This window comes from Rhineura floridana, chromosome 16, assembly GCF_030035675.1.
Source record: "Rhineura floridana isolate rRhiFlo1 chromosome 16, rRhiFlo1.hap2, whole genome shotgun sequence".
NCBI classification, from domain to species: domain Eukaryota; kingdom Metazoa; phylum Chordata; class Lepidosauria; order Squamata; family Rhineuridae; genus Rhineura; species Rhineura floridana.
Window position 1 is genome coordinate 34,750,481 of NC_084495.1, and position 12,353 is coordinate 34,762,833.

Sequence of the window (12,353 nt, forward strand, 5' to 3'; positions counted from 1 at the left end):
AGGACCTAACACCAGTCGTACATGCTCTGGTAACCTCACGACTGGATTACTGCAATGCGCTCTACGTAGGGCTGCCTTTGAAGACAGTTCGGAAGCTACAGCTTGTCCAAAATGCGGCGGCCAGATTAATAACGGGGACCAGGCGGTCGGAACACATAACACCTGTTCTGGCTCGCTTGCACTGGCTGCCAATATGCTTCCGGGCTAGATTCAAAGTGTTGGTTCTAACCTATAAAGCCCTATATGGCGCGGGACCACAATACTTGTTGGAACGCCTCTCCCGATATGAACCTGCCCGTACACTATGCTCTACATAGAAGGCCCTCCTCCGAGTTCCATCTCATAGGGATGCTCGGAGGGTGGTGACAAGATCTAGGGCCTTCTCAGTGGTGGCCCCCGAATTGTGGAACAGTCTCCCCGAAGAGGTGCGTATGGCGCCGACATTGTTGTCCTTTCGGCGCCAGGTTAAGACCTTTCTCTTTGCTATGGCATTTTAATATGTAACTTGTTTTAGTTTTAAATTTTGTTGTAATTGTTTCTGATTTCTTGTTTTTACATACGTTTATGCTGTATTTTATTATGAGATTTTTAGATGTTTTTGTATTTTTATATTTTGTTGTACACCGCCCAGAGAGCTAATGCTAGTCGGGCGGTATAAAAATCTAATAAATAAATAAATAAATAAAAATAATAAAGCTTGTGCTGTCCTGTTGACCTATGACCTCCATCTCAATCTTCAGCACAATCACTGAAAGCAATCACATCAGATTTTGCATGGAAGGCGGCATGGCAGGAGGAGTTCACAGCTTGCATTCAACGCAGCCGTTTGTTGCATCCAACCCTGCAACTATGTTATTCCTGTCCCCTCCACCTTTTTGCTTGGGGTCTGGCTAGCCGAGGCGGCTGGGAGATTTATTTATTTATTTATTTATTTAATTACGCTTTTAAACCGCCCTATAGCAACGAGCTCTCAGGGCAGTGTACAGATATCAGCATTCCCAGTCATATAGGCCCTGCGAAAGCACCCCAGGAAGGAAACCTACCCAGTCTTGGCAAAGTTCGTCCAGTAGGTCATGACCACGGCACTCAGCATGATGTCATTCTTGGAGAAGTTGCAGGGAAAGAGGTCGGTGGGCCCAATCATGGGGATCCCAAAGACATAAGGCACCTCGTCCCCATGGGCGGCATCAGACCAGGGTGGCTTCATGAGGCTCTGGCAGTGGTGGTAGAAGGCGTAGAAGTAAGTGGGAGAGCCATAGCGAGCGTGAAGGTCAGCGGTCACCACCGATGGCTCCACCCACTGGTGGTCAGTGAAGAGTGCCACCAGCGTCTTGCGGCGCGTTTCCGGATTGTCCCGGTCAGCCCAGTCTGTGTACATGAACTTGATGGTCTCGCGCAGCGTGTCTTTGCCTTCAGGGTAGCCATACAGGTTGTCCACAAAATTGGAAACGGAGTAATCGAAATCACTGCCTGAGACGCCATCCTCTGGGTCCACGACGCCCTCCACAAACTTGAGGCCTTCGCCTTGGTTGACGCCCAGCATGATGTCATAGTTGAGAAATTCGCCCTGCTCCATCAGAATCTCGGGGTCATCAGGGATGACGTCTCCGTCAATGACGGGCCCAAAGGCCACATGGTAACGCGCCGGCTGGATGTCCTGCTCCACCAGTTCCTTGGCGCTCTTTTGCCGCAGGCAATCCACCATGTCTACCGTGTCCAGCACGTTACAGCCCACTTTGTCGGCCAGCAAGCTGGTGTACTTCACCGGCTGGTAGTTGACAGCCCAGCTGGACAGCGCAGAGCCGCTCTGAATGATGGCTCTCTGGAAAAGACCTGGAGGTGAAAAATAAACAGCAGAAATGAACACCCGGCTTAGCCTGACATGCTCTCTGGCCTGGGCCAAGGAAGCCCTTAAGATGCAACCCTCATCTTCTTACCCACAGCATGGGAGCCATCAGCCTCTGCAAGAAGCTAGTCCTGAAGAGGCACGACAGCGATGCCGCCTACAGACCTTTACCTATCCCAGACAATTCCTAGGAAACCCGAGAAGCCAGAAGGCACTCACAAGGTTCTCTTCTCCTCCAGTTAACTTGCCAGGACAAAAGGAGGGTCGCGTGAAGGAGGAGACTGTCCCTATGAACAGAACCAGCCCAGTTTCTTCATTGATCCCAGGCTGGCTGCAGAACATTCTGGCCAGCAGCCGCCAGGATGCTCAGGCAAGGCCCAGTCTGGCTCCCTCCAGTCTGCCTGCCACAGTGAGTGATGGGGGGGCTGTTGGCACTGGCCTCGCTCCTGTGCTCTGCCCCAGCCCTACATGCAGGGCTTCCAGAGAGAGAGAGAGGCAGGCTGGAAGCTTGGGGGTGAAAGCCCACGCCACTTAACCCTCCAAATTCCACCAAGAGCAGCCCTCACTTCCTGCCCAGCTGGCCCCCACTCTGTGCCAATGCGTTGGGGGTTTGGAGAGGGACAGATTCCTCAGTGGCACAAAGAGGCCTTTTTGCTGGAGGGAACACAAGTGGCAGGGAGGGGGGTGGATGCACAGCCTAGGAAGCAGGCCCACAAAGGCCCTGGGGCTGGCAAAGGAATGCTGGGCTGGGCGCCAAAGCCCTTTCCATGCCGCTTGTCCTTGGAATACAAAAAGGCCCCAGGAAACGCAGCCTCCGCAGCTGAGGCAGGAGGAAGGGGCCAGAGGGCAGCATTGCCTCTGTGGCAGAAGTGCCCTGCGCTTGGCCTGGGCCCCTTGAAAGAGCGATCCCACGCAGGGGATCAAGGCCAGGCTTACTCTCTCTAGAGGGTAAAGGGAGAAGCACCCTCGCTCCAGACCTGGGGGCGGGGATATGTATCTATTTATAATTCTGTGCTCTCGCTCTCTCTTTGTGCAACCCCCCCCTCAACCAGCTGCGCACCTCATTGGCATTAATTGCCTCTCGCCTACATTTCTCTCGGCATTTAAACAACTGTTGTGAGCGAGCTGTGCCGCGATGCTTACGCCAAACTCTTCCAAGGACATCCACCGAGTCACTGAGAAGAGGAGGTCTCAAATTAGCCAATTTGAGCGCAGTTGTACATGCCTGGAAGTTGTGGTGTGGGGGCGGCTAAAGAGGCTGAGCTGTGAACTGGGAAATTCTCTGGTTCGAATCTTCGCCTCAGCCTTAAGAACATAAGAAGAGCCTGGCTGCTGGATCAGGCCAGTGGCCCATCTAGTCCAGAATTTCACATGGCCAAGAGGATGCCTATGGGAAGCCCGCAAGCAGGAGACGAGTGCAAAAAAGCTCTCCCCGCCTGCGGTTCCCAGAAATCTCAGAAAGCATTTGGAATGCACATATTCAGAAGCGTACTGCCTCTGACAGTGAAGGTGAAACATAGCCAACAAGGCTAGTAGCCATGGAAGGCCTTATCCTGCATGAGTTTGTCTAATTCTCTTTAAAGCCATCCAAGTTGGTGGCCGTCACTACATCTTGGGCAAGCAAATTCTATAGTCTAAAAGTGTGTGCTGTACGAGGGAGTCCTTTTCTTTTATGCAAGCCTCTCTCTTTCTCTCTCGGTCTCACCCCCACCCCATGCGATACAGTGATAATAATGCTGATCTACCTTACAGAATTGTTGTGAGGTCTGCTGAGATAGTGCATGTGAAACATGATATAAAGAACACTTGGGAAGCACTCTATAAACCCTTAATATTGTGGCCTGCTCAACCTCCAAACTGCTTTGCTCATTTGAGCTGTCCACACAGAACTGACCTCTGCTCCTCTTCTGGATTGTGACCTACTCTAGATGTCAGGCTCAGCATTACTTATCCCACTGCCTGCCCCTCTGTCACCCACTTTGCCCCTACAGCTAACCCTGCAAAGACTTTAGCCCCAGGTGCCTGCAGGAAGCCACAAGGACCTCTTTGGAGCACCACAGCTGGGTTGGTGGGCATCCAAATCTAGTCTGCTGTGGCTGGGAAGCAGCATGGGACGGATTCCTCCCATGGCCTCCACCCATGGAAGGTTTCAAAAGAACAGGCCCTTTGGTCTATCCCTTTTGCAGGTCAAATGGGCACAATCATAGCTACTGTTTGAGGTTTGTTTTAAAAAGCAGCATTAGGCCTTGGGAAGTCCATTAACTGTGGAAGGAAACATGCACCCCCTCCTTTGTTTACCTATTTCTAAGGGCAACCTAGATGTCATTTGGGGGAACAGTCACATTGTGGCAAATTCAGAAGTGGAGGGTCCCTTCATGATAGTCACAGCCATACCCCCTCTCATCCTTTGTTGTTATTATTTATTTTTGCTGCCGTGTTGAGAGTGAGATCCTTGCTAACACCGTCTCCCACAACAACAGATGTCCTTATGAGCCAATAAGAATGAAAGGGGAGAATGTTAGCTACTGAAAAGAGTCTTTTCTGTGGCTGACTCACCTCCTTTCACTCTGATTGCCTCCATTCAGCAGGAAGGACAAGGAAGCATGTTAGAAGACTCTTCTCAGTGGCCATCACACTTTCATGCTTATTGGCTCGTAGGATGCTGGAGACATAAGGACCCTGCTGGAACTTTGCTCCCCAAAAAGTAAAGGGTCTAAGATTCTCTGAGACCCCGGATGACTACAACCCTGGTGGAGACCCTTTGGCCCTCCAGATGTTGCTGAACTACAACTACAAGGGTGGGATACAAATCAAATAATAAATAAATAATACAACTCCCACCAGCCCCAGCAAGCATAGCCAATAATGGCCAGGGATGATGGGAGTTGTAGTCTAGCAACATCTGGAAAGCCAAAGATTCCCCGCTCCTGTATCTGATCTAGGACCAGATCTCCCAAGGTCTTTCTTTTTTTGTATGGTGTGGGGGAAATTGGGAGATGCAGCCCTGGGGGAGGGTTTTTTTGTTTTTTAAAAAAACTTTCCCCACACGCCACACCAATTTAAATCTCCTGTCTTCCTCCTATCCAGCTGCTATTAGGGGAAAATACATACAATATGGATATCTGTCTTCTCCCCCCTCGCCCCAGAGAAAACAGCACTGGGGGGGGTTAAATCAGGCCTGTAGCATGGGGAGGGGGAGCTAACCCCATACCCCAGTGCTCTAACCCTAGTCAACATCTTTGGCTATCTTATCTCACACGCACACACACAGACCCTAGCTATATATATTTGTGTATGTATCTCTTCTTAACCAAAGGTAAAGTGACTGGCAGATCTGCTCGCCTCATTGTCTGGTTTTGGCCCTCTGGCACGACACACATCCCCCTTTCTCGGTGCTCCCAACCAAGACTGTTTCGTTCACTGTGACTCATCCCGGGCCTTTGCCTTTGCTGGATTCGGTCCTGACAGCTTTGTGCTTTCCTTGCCTGCCTCTCCTTAAGTGACACGTACGGCCTCCCCATTTCCTGTAAGTTTTGCCATTTAAATTTCCAGGCTGTTAAAAAATCTCCTTGTGCAATCACATTGATCCGCTGGGGATCGTTCCAGATTGTCCTTTGCATCAGAATGGCACGCGGGTGTGCCTCCAATATTGTCCTTTTGAAAAGCTGCCAGCCGCCCACCACCTCCTCCCCGCATCCTCTCCATCCTCCTCGCTTCTCTGTCCCCAGGACCCGATTCATCATTGAGTGTGTTGAAGCCTAACTCTACTGAGCTCAGTATCCTTTGCTTGCCAAGTAACACCAGCTCCACCGTCACAGAAAAATACAAAACAACGTGGTTTTTTTTTTAAAAAAAACAACAGAAGTGCAAAATGTAGCTGCTCACATTTTACCCTCTCCTGCACGCATTCATTGGGTGGGATTGGAGTGAGATTTCTGCCACTTGCTTTCTGCCACTGGTTTGTAATTCTGACTTTCAGGCTGGGAAGGAGGCATTGGCAGCCCACTAACAGGAGAGGCATCCATAGCCTGCAAACAAGTAGCCACTGACACTGAGCTCCTAAAGGCAGGAAATCTGTGGCCCTCCACATGTTCCTGAACTACAACTCCCATTGGCCTTTCCTGCCCGGTTGGGCCACTCTGGCTGGGGCTGATGGGAGTTGGAGTCCTATGACATCTGGTGGGCTGCAAGGGCCCACTCCAGCCCTAGACACACACTGGCAGTTCCTGTGTCATGAAAAAAGAAAAATCTCTTTGCCACTTGGTCAGATGATCCAGCATAACCATGCTACCTCAGGGCAGAGCTGTGCTCACCCTACAGTAGTTCAGCTGCCTGGGGAACGCTCCCTGTATTAAGGATGAGGAACCTCAGGCCCGAGGACAAGCATGGTCCTCCAGACCTCTCTGTCTGGCCTTCACGACTCTCCCCCTTTCCAGCCACACCTGCCTTGCACTTTCCTCGAGGGTTTTTGCATGGCTGGAGAGTGTCCTTGAATGGTGACTGTGCCACTTGCTTGTGTGGATGGAGGGCAGAGAGGGAAGTGTGAGGGTGTGCAGAACCTCGCCTGCTATACAAAGGTAAAATTCACATCTGCTGCTCTGCCCACTTTTACCTCTGGCTCTGCTCACCATTGACATGTGCCCCCCCCCACCGGAAAGCTGCTCAGAAGGAAATGTGGGCCTGAAGTTGAAAAAGGTTCCCCACTCCCCATATCGTCCCTACCAAGCGGCACGGAAGGAAGACCTTTAACACACAACACGTGTGCTAAAACAGCCCCTTGTGTCCACCCATTGTGAGCTCACAACGAAACTGTATGCCGTCGTTTTAGCTTTTGACGCCCTTCTTTGACTATTCTCTCGTGTGGTTGCGTTCGGTTCCAATGGCCACAGGGACGTCCTTTGCCTTTCTAGTGCAACAGATAACAGGGGGCTGCTTTCAATGAAGCAATACCCCCAAATGAAACTCTGTCTTATGTTTATGCAGTGGTAGGGAAAAGCATCCCCGCTCTGCACGTCTCCCCTCCCTGCCCCCTGCAGAGGGGTGTGGCTTCCCACCACTGCCACCACCCCATGCCATGTAGCAGATTCTCAGCTAGCTCCTTCCTGCCTGGGCTTGTCCTCCTCCCGCTGGCTGGCTCAGAGAAGCCAGTTTACTTCTTCAGTCCCCAGGGCTGCTGCATGGCTTTGGAGTAATGTATATTCGTCATTTGCTAGCAGCGAGCTTCTCAAAGGCCGCACCACAGCGGTGAGAGAAGCGGCAGAAACCCTCCCTGTGTGTTTGCTAGTTTACAAGCCTCTGTGAACAGCGAAGAGGCTCCACCAGAGATGTGCAAGAGCCGATCTGGACATTCTCTGAGATCCACACCATAGATTGAAAGTACATCCAATGCACATTTAAAGCACACGACATCCCCAAAGAACCATGGGGACTATAGTTTGTTAAGGGTGCTGGGAATTTGTAGCTCTGTGACGGGAAGACCACTGTTCCCAGAATTCTTTGAGGGAAGTCATGTGCTTTAAATCTGCATAGGATGTGCTTTGAATGCATGGTGTGGATCTGAGGCAGAAGCAAGGAAGACCAGTCCAAAGAAGGACATGCCATCAGCTCCTGACAGAACCATCGACAGACCAGAGAGAAGTTGGAGCAGGCCCTCCTCAGTGTTCCCTGGGGTTGTTTAAGAAAGGCCTGTGTGCCCTGAGGACATCCACACCATACATTTAAAGCACATTTAATGCACATGGTTTCCCCCCGAGAATCCAAGGAATCGTAGTTTGTTATGGATGCTGAGAACTGTAGCTCAGAAGAGATCTAGGATACTTGGGGGTGTGGGAAGCCATGTGCTTTAAATGTGCTTTGAAATGTATAGTATGGATGTGACTGAGAGGGAGGCCAAGGCCAGGAACCCTGTGCCATCAGCTCTTGAAGAGATCATCAGGATTTGCAGGGGGGAACACGTATCGCTCTCTACATATTATACCAGTTAAGAACATAAGAAGAGACCTGCTGGATCAGACCAATGGCCCATCTAGTGCAGCATCCTATTCTCACAGTGGCCAACCAGTTGCACATGGGAAACCCACAAGCAGGACCTGAGTGCAAGAGCACTCTCACCCACTCACCCCCTGTGGGTTCCAGCAACTGGTATTCGGAAGCAGAGGCAAAACGTAGCCATTCTGCTAGCCTTTTCTTCCATGAATTTGTCTAATCCTCTTTTAAATCCATCCAAGTTGGTGGCCATCACAGTATCCTGTGGAAGGAAATTCCACAGTTTAACTACGCGCTGCATGAAGAAGTACTTTCTTTTTTCTGTCCTTAATCTTCCAACATTCAGCTTCATTGGATGTTCACAGGCTCTAGCGTTATGAGAGAGGGAGAAAAACTTTTCAGTGTTCACTTTCTCCATAATTTTATATACTATCATGTTATCTCTTACTTGCCTTTTCTCCAAACTAAAAAGCCCCAAATGTTGCAGCCTTTCCTCATAGGAGAGTTGCATTTATTTGTTTCTGTATTTTAACACTGGAAACCACTTTGGGAGACAGGCGGTATATAAATGTGAAAGAAAAATAAATAAATCAAGGGTTGCTCTAGGTCTCCATTCTGCAGGCAGGAATTGAACTGGAGTTCACTGCATTAGAGCAACAGAGAGAGATAAAAAACACAACATCCCGGATGGGTTTAGCACATGCAACATTTGAGCAAAAGGCTCCCAGCGTTTTTCAGCACGTGCGTACACACATACACCCTTCCCTGCAATTAGCAGCATCCTAGACGACCCTTGATTACTATAAACCATCTGCCCTTGCCACATTCTCCTCTCGCTACTTCAGTTTCCATTTATGTATTCCACTAACAGACACATAACACCTCTGAAGATCCATGCAAAGAAAGACACGCTCTTGAGTAAAGAATCTTGAATCCTTCTCCTTTGACTCCTATTCACATACCTGCTGTTAAAACTATAAAAATAAGGATGTATAAAACGGCCTTGTATCAAGGCTACCCACAAACCCACCATGGCCTATCCAGCTCAGTCCTTCCAACCCTAACAACAGTTCTCCAAGGTCTCAGGCAAAGGTGTTTCTTAGCCGCATTGGCCAAGAATTTTTTTTACTGGGACAGGCTGAATCCAGGACCTTAGGCACGTAAAGCATATGCTCTCCCACCAAGCTATGAGCCTTGCCCATAACGCAGAATCTTCCATAGCGTATACTTTACCCCAGAGCTTGGAAAAGTTACTTTTTTGATCCACAACTCCCATCAGCCCAATCCAGTGGCCACGCTGGCTGGGACTGATGGGAGTTGTAGTTCAAAAAAGTAACTTTTCCAAGCTCTGCTTTACACACAGAAATGACTAACATCCTCCATCCTACTCTATATCTTTTTGACAGCAATCAGTTGGGAGGTTTTTGTTGTTTTTTTAAAAGAAAAGTGGACGACAGCACAAGGCAATAAAGGTACAATCCATCCCACACATGCTTACAGGGACTCAAGTGCACAGTCCTTGCCCCCACTAGCTGCACCCCACATGACCACCAGCAGCCCTGGAAATCCAAACCCCTTTGGCAGCATCTTCTATTCTGTATTGCAGCTGGACCCCCAGCCCCAAACGTTTGTCAATGGAACGACGAAATTAACTAGATCAGAGCACAAGCAGCTTCTGGTTTAATTAATTGCAACTCTAAGAGAAACTATAAAAATGCTCTTAAATGGTGAGGCAAAATGCTAAGAAGGAAAGCAGCCTGGCACTACTTTCTTCCATCCGTTAAAACAGATTATACAAGCACTTGTACGGCAAACTGGGTAAAAGCCCAGCCTTTACTATGTGGAATTTCAGAAAAATAAACCGGCACCCTTCCTAGGAAATAGTTTCCAAATTGAGCAAAGCATTGAAGTAGGTACTGTGTCACCCATCATCAGTGATGTCACACTGTTCACACTCAACAGTGGTGCCAACAGTGCCATCAAGTGCCTCTGATGTTCTTGATGGCCCAGCCTTGAATCAACTCTGCCACTTTGTGTAGCCAGCCTACTAGCCTCATTCTGCCCAGCTGTAAGGTATTCTCCCTCCAGCCCACCAGCCAGGATTTAGAGTAAGGCAGAGAGCGCAGCCTTTGGCCTAATTAAAACACTTTAGTGCAACATTAGTCAGCCCTACAGATTTTGTAAAAAAATTAATTAATTAAGCAGGTATCTCGCTCACAGCCTCCTTAGTTATGGATGGCAAGCGTCCAGCCCTGTTTTACAAGGTCACTTGGAATGGATGGATGGACCTTCCTGGTTCACAGCAGACACTGAGCAGAAGCCTCTCACAACAGGCCTGCCCTGGAGCTGTTCTTCTTAGGCTTGAAAAATGCCTCGACAGCATTTTAACCCCTATAGGCCTTGGCTATTTCATGGGCTATCAAGCTGTTACCCATCACTGCAGCTGGCTCCCCCAGTAGGCCCATTTTGCAGCCGTAGTTTTTTTTTTTTTAACATGGATTCTCTGTGGCTCGGAGGTTTCATTTGCTTCCTTCAAGGTATGCTTGATGTAAATCTAGTCCAGTCCAGGTCCTCAGACCATCTTCAGCTCACCCCCCTTTTTTGTTACACATACAGCTTCCCACACTCCCTTGGCCCAAACCATTCCTGGATCACCCCAGCAAGAACTCTCTGTGTGTGCATGAGTAAATATAGATATGTGTGTGTGGCATGAGAGCAAGCGAGCAGGACAGAGTGAGAGAGCAAGTGCAGAATACAACACAGATGCCAAACACAGCAACCTGAAAATTATCCTAATTGCAGAGGTGCAATCTTTTCCACGAGAAATTCCAAATGTAGAATGTTAACCCTCATCGCAAACCATCCCAAACAGGAGGCTTTTAATTTTTAAATATAAATTAAACGCATGCACACACAGAAAGAGCTGGCCATGGATTTGCACTGTTATACCTATGCAACCTTTCGGTTAGATTGCTTGTTAATTTCATTTGCTAGTTTCTTGTAAAGCAAAAGATAAGCCCAGACACTTCCTGATCCCACAACCAAGCTGCTTCACAATGTGTTGCTATTTCCCTTCCACCCACTCATCCACTTTCCTGAATGTACTTTGCATTTTACTTAGAACTTCAAAATCCACCAATTGGAGCCAGGTACAAAAGGTATGTGCTTAGGTTTATTTAGAGTACCAAAACCAGAGCTTGGAAAAGTTGCTTTTTTTAAACTACAACTCCCATCAGCCCCAGCCAGCATGGCCACTGGATTGGGGTGATGGGAGTTGTAGTTCAAAAAAGTAACTTTTCCAAGCTCTGACCAAAACTGAGCAAAGGTCACAGTCCTTCCACGCAAACATCTATTCCTGGTTACCCCAAGCTCTCTTCAACAGCTTAATTTGGGGTGGAGTAATTTTGTTGCTCCTATTGTTAAAAGAATTGGGAGTCTGAAATCCTTGCAAAACTATTGCGCATCACCCAAAGATCTACCAATTGATCCTGATCTGCCTTCTGTCCACTCCTACTTTCTGTCTTTGCAATCAGTTAGATGGTGTGAACGCAATGGCATACATTCATTCAGCAATAGGTAAATTAGCTAAAACACACACACACCTTGAAACCTGCCATTCCCAGGGGAGGAAATGCATTAATGGGAGGTACTCAAAGGTAAGGAGGCGAGAAAAGCCAGATTCCCCATTTGTTCACACAGACTGGCTATCACATCATTATGGGTAAAGAGGCACAGAAGTCCAGTAATTTCAGGGCAGAGATGGGGCAAGGGTCAAACCTCTTCCAGACCCTTCTCTGCCCATTTCAGTTCCAGACAGGACCCTAGCAGCCGGGTTGATGATGTTGATCTCTTACCCTCGGAGTGGTGCGACAGTGTAAGCAGGCTGACACAGGAGGCGCCGATGCCTGAACCGAAGACAGTGATGCGTAAGGGGTCGCCGCCAAAGAAGGCAATGTTTTCGCTGATCCAACGCAGTGCCTGGATCTGGTCCAGAAGCCCATAGTTGCCCTTGGCAGCCTGGTCCCCGGTGCTCAGGAACCCTGTGGGCAAGCAGAGAATAGTCAAGTGGGCACCGCTGTCTCGAAGATGACTCAGACCTGTCCTCATCCCTCACAACACACTACAAAGGTCAAAGACCACCATGATGGGCCCAGTTTCTCAACCGCAACTTTCAGGAAGATGACACTTCCCTCCATCCCCACTCAAGATTATGGAGATTCCCCAAGGGGGAATTTTCCATACACAGAGGGTCAAACTGAGATCACATCTACACTATGCATTTAAAACACATTTGTACCACTTTAAGAGTCATGGCTTCCCGTAAAGAATTCTAGGAGTTGTAATTTACTACTCACAGAGCTACAATTCCCAGCACTCTTAACAAACTACAGTTCCTAAGATGCTTTGGGGAAAGCCATGTGCTTTAAATGTATGGTATAATTCACTCTGCGTGTGGCTGTGACCCTTTCAATATGGGCCTTTCAAAGGGTTTGCCCTGAGAACAAATTGCTATCTTTTGAAC

General features: G+C 48.7%; 1 protein-coding gene across 3 annotated transcripts in view; it reads right to left on the reverse strand.

Moving 5' to 3' along the window:
* Positions 1 to 12,353, reverse strand: part of NLGN3 (neuroligin 3) — a 54,955-nt gene that overhangs the window by 3,845 nt on the left and 38,757 nt on the right. For all 3 annotated transcript variants that reach the window (XM_061598266.1, XM_061598265.1, XM_061598264.1), the window contains 2 exons: positions 11,686 to 11,871; positions 1,044 to 1,833 (listed from right to left, as the gene is read on the reverse strand). In XM_061598266.1, the coding sequence (XP_061454250.1) occupies positions 1,044 to 1,833; positions 11,686 to 11,871 (976 nt within the window). The remainder of the gene's footprint in view (positions 1 to 1,043; positions 1,834 to 11,685; positions 11,872 to 12,353) is intronic.